This window comes from Schistocerca serialis, chromosome 3 (assembly GCF_023864345.2).
Source record: "Schistocerca serialis cubense isolate TAMUIC-IGC-003099 chromosome 3, iqSchSeri2.2, whole genome shotgun sequence".
Lineage (NCBI taxonomy): Eukaryota > Metazoa > Arthropoda > Insecta > Orthoptera > Acrididae > Schistocerca > Schistocerca serialis.
Window position 1 is genome coordinate 564,324,817 of NC_064640.1, and position 16,647 is coordinate 564,341,463.

Sequence of the window (16,647 nt, forward strand, 5' to 3'; positions counted from 1 at the left end):
TATCATGAATCATCACATTTCAAATGACCCAGTGGTGGTGTACTCAGGGATCTCCAGAAATGTTCTTTGGGGGGAAGCCTGTGGTGTGCTGGAACAGATTAGATAGTGTTCATTATGACACACCAAAAACCGTATTTTGTACTGAAGTAGAAATGTCTGAGAAACCCAACTGTGAAAATAGGGTACACATTTATAAAACAATGCTTCATCTGTACATACCTAGTTGAATACCGAGGCAAAAAACAGTATTATACTGAACAAATCAATGCAAATGCACAAAAAGAGTAAGCAAGCTGGTGTACAAAATTATCAGATTTGGTTCCATGGCATACTGATTACACACACAAAAGTAATTAACAATGCACAATGTCACCCTCGGCAGAATAACCAGCTTTGCAACTGGTGAATGGGCACAAAAATTCTGCTATTGCAACATGTGCTGAGGGGTATATTCACAAAGCTCACTGACACCTTTGAGACCACAAGTGTGGACTCAATATTTGTCATTATGCGAATTCACATAACTGACATAACCATCAGATACCACCCAAGGTGCAAAAGCAAGAGACAGAACAAGTACACTAGGGTAACTAGCATTATTCAGTTACACAACAAAAGAATGGATATCTACATCTACATCTACATCTATATCTATATTCTGCAAACCACACTGAAGTGCATGGCAGAACGATGAAGGGTACACGCTATTTTCCTGATCATAAGGGAAAGGTAGAAATTGACTCATGTCAATCCAAGCAAGGACATGATTCACTCCATTAATTCCATTAATAGGACACAGCACTGATTAAAATCATTTACTTAAAATTACAAGGCAAAGGAAAGTGTGAAAAAGTATATTCCTATACAAAATCATTCACTGCACACAATATAATATGAATTTCATGTAACAGATCCAGAGACAATGTTGACCACATCAGCATAAAAGAAACTTTTGAATTGTTCTTTAGATTACACAGTTTAGCAAGAAAGTCTCAAACTAGTTCCATAGTTACATGCAAGCTACGAACACATGCGTCATGCGTGCACCCCCCCCCCCCCCAACCACACACCAATCTATGTTTCTCACTAATGAGCCAGGGCAAGTACAGTAACAGAAAAACTGTCACGGTTGTGATCTCACTGATAATCATGGATGTCATATTGACAAATATGACTGGGAAATTTGGTCATGCAACTACATCAACATCACTGAATAAAATCTTCTCAGTTTTCACACCGTCTCACTTCGAATAAGAAACCACTTACTTTCAGAATGCTGTTCTTATACAAGATGTGATCAAAAAGTAACATGACTTTTTTAATTTTTCAAGCTTTTATATCTAATTTTCAATTTTTTTTTTATCTTGTGGGTACACATGTTCCTGATGTATTTTCAGCTGTTTTGAATATTTAGTTTACTGTTGAAAGTAAAAAATGTTGTACTTTTTTTTTGAGTTCTTGATGAATTTTTACTTTTGAAAAAGTGGGATCAAAGAATATGCATTAAATTTTGCTTGAAAAAATGGAAAACAGTGCAGCACCACATTCAAAATGTTGACTGTGGCTTTTGGTGATCTACTACAGTACGACAAGAATTTACAAGTGTTTTGGGCATGAAATGTGGAGCAGCGAAGTCTGTTCTGAAATTGTTGAATTTCAATTAAGAATGACATCACATACACATAAATTAAAATCAATCCACTCTGTGACTACTGTAATGGCACTAGTGCTGTAACCATAATAGATCTTTAGAGCAGAAAAAAATCAGTCTTGGTTGCACAAGATAGGTTTATTAAATCTTCACATGTGATGCATTTTGCCTGTTCTAGGCATCACCAGACAATCGATAAAAATTCTTGCTAATCATAACCGAGGTGTTGAACACAATTTAGAGTCCCAAAGAACTGGGAAGTAACAGCCAGATAGCCACTCTCAATACTTCATTACACCAACCATGAAGACAGTATTGTAAACAGACCATATTTGTGTTCTAGGGGCAGTTTCTTCATGGGTGATGTAATGAAGCATTGACAGTGGTTATCTGGTTGTTATCTCCCACTTCTTTGGGACTCTTCATTATATTCTACCTCTTGGTTATGATTAGCAAGAACGATTGCCTGATGATGCCTAGAACAGGTGAGACATGTCACCTGCGAAGTTTTACTAAGCCTATCTTGTGCAACCAAGACTGTTTTATCTATTCTAAAAACCACATAGACATTGCTCAGGAATTACTGAATGAATTTGACAATGATCCCAAACTTCTAAAGAAGGTTATGACAGCTGACAAAACATGGGTATATGGGTATGATGTCAAAGCTAAGGCCCAACTGTGCCAATGGAAATGCCTGAAGAGCCAAGACCGAAAAAATGCCATCTCACATGGTCCATAAGTTATTTTCTTCACTAGGCGGCAGTGTGGAACTGTAACTTAGAAGTAATGCAGTAGTCTATCATCTTTACAACACAAGTAGTTTTTATGGTTTCTTAAAATATTAAATGAATGTTTACTGTAATACTGAAGTGTTGCTATAAAGAGATGTGAATAAAGAATAAATCTACATGCTACTGCTGTATTTCAAATGCTTAAAATAGAAACCCTTTGTAACAACAACAAAATAATAATAATAATAATAATAATACAACACAATGAGACCCACAAGGAAACTTACTTTCTTAGCTATAAATTTTAGTTTACAAATGGCAGCACAAGGAATATATGATTAATACAGGAGTGTACTGACAACAGTTAACAGCCTTAACTGTTACTCATCAGCATTACTTTTAAATCAAATTTGTAATGACCAAACAAGGATAACCTATATTCCTACACAACTGCCAAATTTCCACAAGTCTTACAGTCATTTTAGAGTCTCCTCATATTTTCTATGTTTAATCTAAAGTACATACTTTTTTGACCTCCTAGAACGTCTGCGACGACTGTTGCCGTAAGCAGGTTCATCAGAAGATTTCAACTGATTACTGGTAAGTTCTTCATCTTCACATAAAATTCCAGACTTCATGTCTTCAGCGGTGAAATATGGCTCAAGGGGCTCAAGGTCATCATAGTCTGTCGCTGAGTCAAGACCGCCATTCTTAGCAACAAATTTTAAGTCATCTTCATATGCTACTGACAGCTTGGCCTTTCCACGCTTTGGAGTAAATTTTCGTGGTCTGCTCTTTTCCACAGTTTCTGTTTCCTCACAAGAGCTTACAGCTTTTGAGTTACCAGGTGGGTCAGGTTCAGGATCTTCCACATCAGGATCAAAGAAACATGTAACAACACATCCAGATTCATTGAGCACAGGTTTCACAGGGCCCTCAATACCTATACGGTAGCTTACTGTCCCTGGATCCACCTGTGGATAACAGACAAACTATTTTGTACACACAACTTACAAAATATACATGCAACATAGGATGCAATAGTGAACTCTCTTACATGTATATTGCAGTGGTAAATTGGATGGATATTTTTTCCCATATTGACATGCCAATAAAACATACATGTGCGAACTTAAGCTTTCCTGACAAATCAACTGTTCGTATTACTCTTCGGTGTCCAGCCATGTGCAGTCATTTACGTAACAAAATATTTTGGCCGAGTACCTTGCCGCCTTCTTCAGAAGGTAGGTGTAGAATGAGCACCTTCACTACATTGTGCCTCCTTTATACTCTCATCACACCCCATCTCTACCCTTTCTGCACTGGTGCACAATGCACTGGATGGAACGGTGGGTGGGACGTGATCACTGAATCATCAGAACCCACTCCAGCCCCTCAGTGTTTCTGCTGCCCAAGTTGGGTGCAGAAGTCACTTTCAGGTGACTCTGTGACTTCAGTTAGCTAAGGGATGGCTCCCATGCTTCACTGAGAGTGAAGCCGCTGTCTCTATCGATCAGACCATCAGCCACTCATATTTCAGAAACCACCTTTAGAATGCAGTCCCAAACAACAAGGTCTGTCTTAGCACTTCTCCTTGTTCATACACTGTCTGTCCCTTTATGTTTTTAGCAAACAGCTCAGTCAAAGAGATATGTCTTTTCTTCCCTTTCCCCTTTTCACTCGTATTGAAAATTGGATAAACTTATGTAATTACTGCCTTTACTTTAATAGTTGATAGAGAAAGTCTGGGTTATTTGAACTACCACACACAGTCAAATGATGTGCCTGCAATGTGCTTTGTAGCACTAGTATCATGATATTGAAGCGGGCAGCAAGGTGTTTGACCTGGTTAAGTGGCTTGACCACTGACCCTGGAGGGTGTACACTCCTGAGTGATTGGGCTTGCAGTATGGTCTTGTGTTCAGACACGTGTCCAGTCGAATGTGCAAATTACCTTTTGTCACGTGGGATGCCGTCTAATTCGCAGACGTGACAGAACAGAGTGAACGAGCGGTGCCCGTTCAATTGACATACGCAACAGTGAGGAGCACGCGTGGTGCTTAACCCACGTGGTCCGCGGCTGGTGGAATCAGAGACCAGCGTAAATGTCCACAGAATACTGATGGCTACTTTGCACTGAGGCCGTTCTTTGTCTCCGTAGCACCTGTGGGTGCCGCACCATTGCCAAAATCTGGTCTAACGGTAATAATTGAGGGACCACACACTGCACGCAGTTGAGGCACAGGTCAGTACAGTCCTGGACCAGCCCTCTGTCTGAGCAGCAGTTTCTCTCTACCTGTGCCCACTTGTGTCGACCCTTGGGACCTGTTAGCCATTACCTCTTATCCAATCCCTGTCTGCAGTCCACACCACGTTGTGGTCAGCCAGTCAAGAGCCATCTTTGCTGAGGGCAGTATGCACTGACATGCAGAAACTCCATTCCTCTGCAAAGCCTCAGCAACCCCTAGTGCCTACAGTGACTGCTCAACATTTATCTGCTTCACAAGAGTTGAAGCCTCATATAGTTTTATCTATTTCTTTGCACCTGAATCTCCTTTCACTTGACTTTCAGTCATAATCAAGGCTAAATAATATTAAGAAAACATTCTAATATCAGAAAATTTCCATTGTATGTAGTATAAGCCCAAATATTTCACAAACAGTGTGCTTTTACAGTGAAATGTATATGAAGCGAAACATATTGTAAGTGTAAGAAAGAAGACTGCTGCTCTTGTATTCCATTTGATACTCTGACTACTCTTTTTTGTTGGAAAGTATGTGCCTACAAAACAGATTTTGTGACTAACAAGTGAACAGGCTCAAGTGTAAATAAATGATTTGGATGAAACTTGGTGCATACGTTGAGGGGTCAAAATAATGCAGGATGTACTTTTTCGTTTCTGCTCAATTTCACTTTTAAGGGGTAACATATCCCAGAAGGTGATTTGGCATATTAGCTGTAGAGGGAAGATCTTGATACATATAAAAAAAAATTGTGTTCATGTAAAAGATGAAAGGCCACAAGCGTTCTTGAAATCTGTTTAATCAACTTCTACAATAATTTGAAATTTTGTAATAATTTGAATTTTTGCAAAATACTCCACCACCATCAATTAATTTCGGAAAATGAAAACTTTGTTACAATATAAAGAAGCTGTCGCACCACATCCATCCATGTGTAATAAAGCTGGGTTCTGAAATGCAACTTTTGGAAAATAAGCTGTACACAGTGCACTGAAGGAGTATTTTTTAACACACCTAATTAAAATATCTAAACTTTCATTATTATTCAATTTTTTTTAGTGCATCATTACAGTAATGATTACTTGTAAATAAATGCTTAAAACAATGTTTTTTACACAATGCACATAAAATGAACAAAATTTCTGCACATAACACACACGATGGACTACACAGTATAAAACAAAATGCAGCATAATTCTCAAATTGTGCTGGGTGTCCCTTTAAATATCTTTATTTCTACCAGGCATATTTTAGAACGTGGAATACCTTGTCAAAGTGAGTACAGCTTCATTACATTATTTCTCAAGTTGAGATTGACATCATCATATTCAACAGAACAATAGCTGAAAAATCTCCAAAGTTCTTCCAACATCGAAAGCTATATGCATCCAGTGGCTGTACCTGCCCCGCCAAGCCTTTTGGGAAGACTAGGTGAACAAAGCTCAAAACGTCTTTTTCACACTGATCAGCCTCTTTCAACAGCTTTAAAAGAAACTAATGGAATGTTTGGACTGTGAATTCGAAACTCTCTTTTTGAAGCTCCAAATGTTTTTGTGATAGCATCAAAATCTGGTAAAATGATGTCTGACCACGTCAAAAGATATTTGAGAGAGGTTTTCTTTCCCAGTGCACAAGATAAATCTGTATTATTGTTAGATTCTTCGGATGGTCAGTGTGAAAGAATTGTTTTTAGTGTCACACCTGAGGACAAAGAAGCTGTTCATCTGGTGATCCCAAAAGGCTTGATGGGACACATACAGCCATGTCATCTTCACTTGAGAAACAATATAATCAAGCTGCAATCACGAGTACATAATCAATTTTCTTTACCAACGTCCTGAAATGTGACTTGTACAAATTAGGATATTTTGAGGATCGCCCAGCACAATTTGAGAGTCCTACTGAAATTTGTTTTATATTGAGTTGTCCATTGTGTACATTACGTGAAGAAATTTCGTTCACTTTATGTGCATGGTGTAAAAAGAAGTTGTGTTTTAAGCATTTTTCTATAGACAATTATTATTGTAATGATTTTTTATCGTAATAATGAGTTACTTATTATTTACAACTAACAAAATGAACATGTGAAAGTGTAAAAAACATAAAACCTTAATTTAAAATGTAGGATAATAATTTATAACATAAAACAAAAATAAGTAAAACAGACAATTAGAATAATAATGAACAATCAGATATTTTAATTACGTGTGTTGAAAATACTCTTAACAGCACATAGTGTACAGCCTATTTACCAAAAATGGTATTTCAGAAATCAGCTTTATTACACATGGATGGATGTGGCGTGAAAGCTTCTCTAATTTATTCTATAACAAAGTTTTCAGGTTGGTACAAACCTCAAAAAAAACCTCAATATTAAGGTGTGTTGCAGACTGATGAGATGCGTAGCTGTTGAGGTGGAACAGTTGTTAGCGGGCAACCTCTGAGGAACCTGCTGCACCTCAACTGTATAAGGCTTACTTAGGAATGTGGAGCTCTGTCCAGGTGGACTTTTCTTTTCTTAGCTACTTGTGGGACCGGGATGGATCATTAGCAGTTTTCTCTTCCTCCTCCCAGCAGAGAGAGAGTGGACTGCTGGTAGGTACCAACACCCAGTTGAACAAGAGGGCTCATGTAGCCAGTCCTCCTGATACTGGACTTATTCAGAGTGGTGGTATTTATAGGAACAAAACATATGCTGCTGGCCAGAATGTGTTTTTGATCGGCAAGCGGAAACAGGATAGTTTTGAAAAGGTTTCACCATTCTATATCCAAAAGAGCTTAGAGGGAATTTGTGGCTCTTTAAAGTCAGTCAAGCACTTAAACTTCTAGTTCCCAGGAAGCAGTTACGTTCCAAAGCTAGATGTCTTGGGGATTATGCAAGAGAGACAGAATTGCATAACAGCTTGAACTACAGTAAAAGTATTGGGACTTCTAGGGATCTCGTTGACATTCCCAGAGAAGAAACGAAAAATGAGTGGGCTCAAGAAGCAATTATTATGTACAAAATATAATGAAAAGGACGGATGGAAATCTAGTGAAATCTGACTCTTTTATACTTACATTCAACAGCATGAAACTTTCAGAGATTGTTAAGGCAGATTTCTTTCACCTCAGCATGCAACCTTATTTCCCGGACCCAGTGCACTGTTTTAAGTGCCAGCACTTGGGCACACTACTGTCAGATGTAAGGGAGAAGCCACTTGTGGCAAATGTGGGAAGGCCACCCATAAAGAGTTGGTTCTTCATCTCCTATGAAGTATGCAACTACTCTGGGATCACCCTGTCTGGAGTGGGGACTGCAGTGTCTTCCTTGAAGAAAGGAAATAAAAACAACTAAACGTATCTTGTATGGAGAGGTAAAAAAATATCTATGAGGCCATGTGGAGCCCGACTTTCACTACCTCCTTTGCTTTTGCTCTTAATCAGCCAGTCCCTAAAAACGATGCTGCTAAACAAACAGAGGTTGCCATTGTTAGCACTAGTACCTGTATCTGCTAGTGCACTTGTTCTGCTGCAGTAATTTCGAGGCCCATACCTCCACCCAGGACTTCAGACAAGGCTGTGGTTGCTTATGTTGCACAGCTCCCTGCCCCTCCAAAGGTTCAGCCTGGTCCACCATCCAGTGCAACTACCACCACAACCACGGTTGTGGTCCCAAAGCCCTCAGAGGGCAAGTAATCCAAAACAAAGCGCCAACCACTGACAAAGCCGGGAAATCGACTGTCTGGCGATATCAAACTCATCCTTTGTGATGTCTCTCTTGATTCTTCATCTCTCTTGATTCTTCATCAGAGCTAATGGATCTTGATGTCAGACTCAAAACTCACCCCAAAACTGAGCCCTCCCATGTGGTAGGCTCCCCTAGCCAGGTGGAAAGACAGGGTGAAAGTTGATAAATGGCTCCCATCCTCCAGTGGAAGGTTAATGGGTTCAGGACACAAGTGGAGCAACCGAAAATCATAGCAAACGAATGTCAAGTGTGCATCTGTTTGCAGAAAATGCATTTTAAAGCATTTGATGCCTCTGTGCTACAGGGCTATACAGTCTATCAAGAGGATAACGTGATTGGAGAAAGGACCAAAAGAGGGGTTTCTGTGTCTGTAAAAAAATGCACACCACTCCTCTGTTTTCCCCATGGCTACTGACCTGCAAGCAGTTGCAGCTGAAATTGAAATTAACACATCAGAGGATCTACAGAATGTTAGCAAGTTTCCCTGGCCTGCTTGATCAACAGATCTGTCTCCAATCGAGCACATACTCCAGCATCATCCACAAACAGCATTAACTGTCCCTATATCTACCAACCAAGTGCAACAAGCATGGAACTCCAGTCTGAAGGTCCAAATGTAGGGATTAATATAGCATTACCATCTTCAACCACTAGTATAGAGTTTTACAAAAGGAACACCTGGACATCAGTGATTTAGGCCACTACATTGAAAAACAAAATATCCCCGACAGTGTAAAGACTGAGCTCCTGATAAACTGTTGTAAACCTATCGAGACATATAACTTTCCAGCTGTAACCAAATCAAGAAAGAAAAGATAAGAAGTCAACAAATTTAATATCAGTTGTATTTTTATTAAAGATCACTTATTTCAAAACCAGAAGAACTATTACAAATGTTCCAAAGTAAATGTCGTCAGCTTGCAGGCATTTCCAACTTTCATGCTTGGATTTGTTTCCATGGCTTGCGTACAGCACTGTTAAAGAGGGTGCCTTCTGTGTGAAGTGTATTCTGTTGCAAAAGAAGCTGCTGGTAAAGGTGTACATCAAAAATTACAGACATCTGTCAGAACACCATTGTGCAAATATAAGAACACCATGTAAATATTAAGAACTCGTCAACCCGAGAACGGCTTCCATAATGACAAGTTTCCATAAAAACTGCTTAAGGAAATTTTTTATAACGATTCCCAGTACATATTTTTTCGTATAACACAATTGTAGCATTTTTAATTTAATGATTAAACCCAAATGAAACTTTTTATATAATTTGAATAACATCGTCTGCATTCTCTACACTGACATACAGCTCCAATTTGAACACAATAACCCGATTCCCACATCTGGTTGGGAGACAACGACCCTGCGAGAACACTTACATCCCTTACATTGAGGTGTTACACAGTGAACTAAGAGACGAAGTAAATATTCCAGAATTTGAACCAAGAACAGCTGCCAACATGAGTAATGTATAAGTGAATATCCTTGGAGTAGTGGAGCAACTTAAATAACTTAATAAAAGCAAGTCTTCTGGTCCAGACTGTATACCAATTAGGTTCCTTTCAGAGTATGCTGATGCACTAGCTACATACTTAACCATCATATACAACCGTTCGCTCAACGAAAGATCCATACCCAAAGACTGGAAAGTTGCACAGGTCACACCAATATTCAAGAAAGGTAGAAGGAGTAATCCACTAAATTACAGGCCCATATCATCCGTTGATATGCAGCAGGAGTTTGGAACATATATTATGTTCGAACATTATGAATTACCTCGAAGAAAACAATCTATTGACACACAATCAACATGGATTTAGAAAACATCATTCTTGTGAAACACAACTAGCTCTTTACTTGCATGAAGTGTAGAGTGCTGTTGACAAGGGATCTCAAATTGATTATGTATTTCTTGATTTCCGGAAGGCTTTTGACACCGTACCACACAAGCGGCATGTAGTGAAATTGCGTGCTTATGGAATATAGTCTCTGTTATGTGACTGGATTCAAGATTTTCCATCAAAGAGTTCACATTTCATAGTAATTGATGGAAAGTTATCGAGTAAAACAGAAGTGACTTCTGGTGTTCCCCAAGGTAGTGTTATAGGCCCTTTGCTGTTCCTTATATATAGAAACAATTTGGGAGACAATCTGAGCAGCCATTTTAGGTTTTTTGCAGATGACACTGTCATTTATCAACTAATAAAGTCATCACAAGATCAAAACAAATTGCAAAATGATTTAGAAAAGATATCTGAATGGTGCGAAAATTGGCAGCTGACCCTAAATAACGAGAAGTGTGAGGTCATCCACATGAGTGCTAAAAGGGATCCATTAAACTTCAGTTATATGATAAATCAGTCAAATCTAAAGGCTGTAAATTCAACTAAATACCTAGGAATTACAACTATGAACAACTTAAATTGGAAGGAACACATATACAACGTTGTGGGGAAGGCTAACCAAAGACTGTTTTATTGGCAGGGTACTTAGAAAATGTAACAGATCTACTAAGCAGACTGCCTGCACTATGCTTGTCCATCCTCTTTTAGAATACTGCTGCGCGATGTGGGATCCTTACCAGGTAGGATTGATGGTGTACATCGAAAAAGTTCAAAGAAGGGCAGCACATTTGGTATTACCGCGAAATATGGGAATGTCACTGAAATGATACAGGATTTAGGCTGGACATCATTAAAACAAAGGCGTTTTTCATTGCGACGGAATCTTCTCATGAAATTCCAATAACCAACTTTCTCCTCCGAACAAGAAAATATTTTGTTGACACTGGCCTACATAGGGAGAAACCGTCACCATGATAAAATAAGTGAAATCAGAGCTCGTACAGAAAGATATAGGTGTTCATTCTTTCCGTGCACTATACGAGATTGGAATAACAGAGAATTAAGACAGTGGTTCGATGAACTCTCTGCCTGGCACTTAAATATGATTTGCAGATTATCCATGTAGACGTAGATGAACAGAACTTTCTTTGAGACATCAAAATGAACATCTTAAGCTGCAACACCTTGTGAAATTAATTTCTTAAGTCAACTTTTCAGATACACTGTCCACTATTTGCATCTATTGAAGTGATCTCCCAAGTTTGGAAAGCATTGTAAAAAGTGAATTCCAATGATGGAAGAAGAAATTGGAAAATGTTGACCAGAGTGACAAGCCGAAGGATGCAATTGAAGCATTAGAAATGTGCTCGGAGACTTTCTTCCCAAACATTCAAATACTGCTTCAGATGTTTACTGTCCTTCCTGTATCAACTTACAGTTGTGAGCGAAGTTTTAGCTGTCTGCGTCGACTGAAAACTTTCTTGCGCTCGACAATGAAAGAAGATGGGCTGAATGGACTGGCACACCTGTCCATTAATCGATATATTAATGTGAACCCCGACAACATAATTGACACTTTCGCTGGATCCTCACGATTTCTTCACTTTACTCTGTAATCTTCTGTTAGTACCTTAGACATTCCATTACAATGGGTGTTACATTTGTGAGCAAATTTAAAAGATGATGATTGATAAGAATTGTATGAGACAGTAGAACTGCTGTTTGTAATTGAGTTTTGATGTGAGAAGTGCATAATTTTGCAAAAATAATGTCTTTTTCTCTGTATAAAGTTGTGTAACTGGTGTTACTAAAAATGGACTTCTAAAACCACCACATCAGGATAAAGAAGTTAAAAAGTTCTGTGAGATTTTCAGTCTTGATGATAAAATTCTGAGGTGCAAGTAAAGAACAAACAGGTTTACTCTTTATTGCAGAGCAAGTAATTTTAATATTTAAAAAAATCTGATGTGTCAGGTGTTATGCAGATTGTAACGGGTGTTACATACTACATCATTCTTCAGAACGCTTGACTCTTCTTCATTGTACACTGCTACTGAGGATTTTTTACATTAACGTTATTAATTCAATGCTCTAGAAGAAACAAAGGTACCATTTTCAAGGTTTTGAGAGCAATACAGTTTTATGAAAGCTATTTTTCTGAAAAATCAATGTTTTTGTCACAGTCATAAAAAATTCTTCCTCCTTTCATTTTAATATTTGGCATAGGTAATTTACTCGTTATATCACTTAATTTTTTTTTCTTTTGGTTTAAGTAATGTTTTACTACTTTCACAAGATTGCAAAAACATTATTTTCACATTATTTTCTTTATCCATGGTTTGGCATACACCAACAATTACATTACTTGCACTTAGTTGCTCAACTTCCAGATCATAAATACCATATTTTTAAAAATTTTTTTTTTATTCCTGACAGAGATACTTTAGATAATTACAAAGGCTTCTAGTTATCCTGCCTGAAGAGATGGTACACCTGTATTTGTGGTATGCAGCACACGATTTTTGACGAACTTTCTCTTTGTCAACGTATATACTTTTGATGCTGTACCCTCAACATGCTAGTATGGAAATCTTCTGCTAATGAAACAATAATTCTTCTACATTTCACAGCCATCCAAACACTACTTTACACTGCCACTAATTTCATCTGCAGCCATGGGGCTGCTGGCAAAAAAATTCACACCACTTCAACACCATAATCACATTTCAAGTGGCAAATATTTGACAGAACAAATTTATTTTTGAACTGTCCTGCACACTTGTCACTAAAAATTTTAAGACAATTGACCGTAAGCACTTCCCTCTTTACAGCTGTGATGATTTCATCAAGAAAAGCACATACAGAATACTTATTGTGAGACAGGTCTTACGAACAGTAACATAAAATACCTTTATGTAACCATAAATCACAAGTGAAGATCGAAATTTTATTATGACCCAAATTAGCATGTTGGATTTCATCTTGTGGCACCACTGAATAATTTTCTGCAAAGTCAACCTGAGACACTGCACATTTTTCAATCACGTCTTCCTTATGTCTCTGAAAATATGCAGCTTGGATTTTTTTAAAGTAAACTACTTAAATTATTATTTTTATGTAGTTCAGTGTAATATTTTCAGATTATGTAATATTTTACCTGGAAGGCACACACAGATGCCACGTAACTATCAGTACAAAATCATTTAACACTAAGTACAGAAAAGAATATTACAGCAAATTACCCAGTAATTATTAAATATTTTTGTAATTGTGGTTTAATTTCTTAAATATCACATGTTCAGTCTAACTTCCATAAAATGCATTATCCTGTTATTTTAAATTAGGAATTTATAGAAACTTTTATCATGTTTTTGTAATGAGCATTACGGTCACACCATACTTATAAACCGATTATAATTAAGTCCTTTATTTCCTTATTCACAGTAACTGTAGTATGTTGCAATAAAATAAGGGTTGTTATAGCTAATTTGAGTACAAGGCAGACTACATTATGATGATAAATTTGCTGTTCTATATTTTGTTGAAGACTGACCAAAAGAAATTTTTATATAAATTAAGCTACTACATAATATTTATTAAAACAAAGCTTACTTGGAAGGAATCTGAATCTTAAGCTGTTTACACACAGCATTTGCAATTATGTAAGACAGATTTAAGAAATCACTCATTAGGTCCACTTTAAGTTGGAATGCCTAATTTTCAATTTTTCAAGGTATCTGTTTTTCTACTGTGTACTATGTGACATTGATATTTCTGTAATACTTCTATAAATTAAATAGTTATCTAGCAGTTTTGCAGAAATTTGATCTATTAACACATTTATGGATCACTTAAGTTGAATGAAAACAGTAAATCATTTCTTCTCTGCTTGTCTGGTCAGTCTAATCAATTAAGAGATTTTACTGAATCTCTGTTCCTATAATAATATAAAAAGTCACTATAGGTAAAATTAGCTTTCTTATTTGAGTGCCCCCCCCCCCCCCCAAATTTGGATACATACTAAGTAGGTGATTCCATAGCAACAGCCCAAAAATTTATAGATACATAATAGCCAACCAAAAATCTTTACGAACTGCATGTTACATAAAATGTGCCACTTACAGGTGGATAGTCATGAGATGGTACAAAGAAAAATATTACAGCATAAGTTCCTCTTAATACTAATAATGTAACTACATGAAATTCTCATCATGTCATTCTAACTATTTCATGTTTAACAGTTCTTTACAAAACATTTTCATACTTTAGCACTACTGCATAGGTTGGCTGTCTTTGACACTATATGCACCTACACTGTCTGTCTGCAAACAGTTACTCTGCATTTGTACACCAACAAAACAATACAGCCATCTACTGTCATTTTACGATCAACCTATGACAATTCCTTCACGGCTTTAAATTTTCAAATAACCTGGTAATCATAGACAAAAGCTAGAATAAAGTAACATTTCCAAAATACGATATATAAATAATGACCAAAACCATTTATAGGCAACTTTATTTCTTCTCACAACTAATTACCAAGGGACTTTGCAAAGTAAGTTACACATGTCATCCCACACTAAGACCATTGCGCATCAAGGGTGGTATATTGTCAGGGAAGAGTACATGTTCCAAGTTTCCTGTTGCAGCATGGATAACAGGTGCAGCACAGTGTGGACAGTACGATTCTTGTGGGCAAAACGTCTAAACTGCACAGAGACTCATCATGAAATTTTGGCAGTATGTGGACCAAATGCTACGACATGTTCAGCTGTACTGAAATGGCAAAAATTTGACCAAGGCTGCACAGACATAAGTGATGGTGGTTTGCCACACAGTCCAGATCTTGCAGTATGTGATTTCCATCTTTTTGACAAGCTGAAAGAATGTGAATGGCTCCGTAACCAAGGAATGGATTTTTATCGCTGAAGAATTGAATGACTGATAGAATTTTCTGTCTGTTTCCAAAATCAATTTTCACTCAAAACTGGAGTGTGTGCCGATATGAAACTCCCTGGCAGATTGAAACATGGGACCTTTGTGTTTCACATGCAAGTGCCCTACCAACTGATCTACTGGAGCATGAGTCACGACCCAGCCTGACAACTTTCTGTGAAAAGTTTGAAATGCAGGAGATGAGGTACTGGCGGAAGTAAAGCTGTGAGGATGGGTCACGAATAATGATTGGGTAGCTCAGTTAGTAAAGCACTTGCCAATGAAGTGAAAGGTCTCAGGTTCAAATCCCGGTCTGGCACACAGTTTTAACCTGTCAGGAAGTTCCGACTGTTGCTTACAGAGACTTTGTGACTACACTAAAAACCAGCATCATGTATCTGTGTCACTTTAAAGGGTACTGCAGCATTCAATAAAAGTTGCTTGGCCTGCTATAATAACATCTGAATTACCGTTTAAAATGCCCTTACTCATACTTAATGTCTTCACAATTTTCATCATCTCCTATGGTATGTATACATTATAGTTTTCAGAAGTAATTAGTAATAAAAGTTTCTTGGTAGATTAAAACACTGTGCTGGACCAAGAGTCAGACACCATAAGCTAATATTAAAATTAATAATACTGCAAAAGACTTACCCAAATTGACATTTCTGAGGGAACACATATCAATACATCTCGACAACGTAGTCCTGCCTGCCTAGCAGCAAATTTCAGCTCAGGCTCAATATAGGCCCCAAATTCAAAACAACGATATGCTGAGCCCTTTAGAGGACTCTCTGGGAACCAATGCCCTTCATATTTGCTCATTAATGCCCTTGCAAGAGCCTCACCAAAAATTTTTACTCGGCCTTGTGGGACAACCTTGTTCATGAAAGATGTGACAAAATTGATAGCAACGTGTACCTCAAAGTACACTGTGCCGCGACCGGTGCTCTCATCCTGGAACAAAAAGGAAAATATATATATATATATATATATATATTTATTTATTCTATCATTTCAAAGTTAAATAACAAAATACAAAAGAATTGTATTAACATACAGTTACTCAACACAGTGCAAAACTTATTCTGCAAAAGTGGGGAGGGCAGCTAAGAGATGTCCCTATTTTAGTGGTAGGTTTTCCAAGTGGTTTATTATGATAATTCGTAATAATAACTTACAAATTAAAATTAACATTGTAAGTACACTTTCTTCAAGGTTTTAACAGCTGACATTGAGTTCTTTAATATCAGACAGAGGGAAACAATGACAGTCACGTACAGACATACTCTCAACTTCTCAGAATGTGAGGTGCCTCATGAAGGGTATGGAGGAAAAAAGGCTTTCCGTTTTCAAAGGATTGGATATGAAACTCAAAATGATCCAAAAGCAGAACATTATGAGATGTAGATCAACATTTAAAAGGTAGAAGGGCATAAATAAGTGCAGTGTTGTGCATCCTAAATCCACAAACAACAAACATTACCATCTATATCTACAGAGTAT

General features: G+C 37.5%; 1 protein-coding gene across 2 annotated transcripts in view; it reads right to left on the bottom strand.

Annotated features, from left to right (window-relative positions):
* The window catches only part of LOC126470461 (uncharacterized protein DDB_G0271670-like), a 177,088-nt gene that overhangs the window by 34,700 nt on the left and 125,741 nt on the right, over positions 1 to 16,647 (bottom strand). For both annotated transcript variants that reach the window (XM_050098319.1, XM_050098318.1), the window contains exons 6-7: positions 15,796 to 16,098; positions 2,911 to 3,359 (exon numbers count right to left, since the gene is read on the bottom strand). In XM_050098319.1, the coding sequence (XP_049954276.1) occupies positions 2,911 to 3,359; positions 15,796 to 16,098 (752 nt within the window). The remainder of the gene's footprint in view (positions 1 to 2,910; positions 3,360 to 15,795; positions 16,099 to 16,647) is intronic.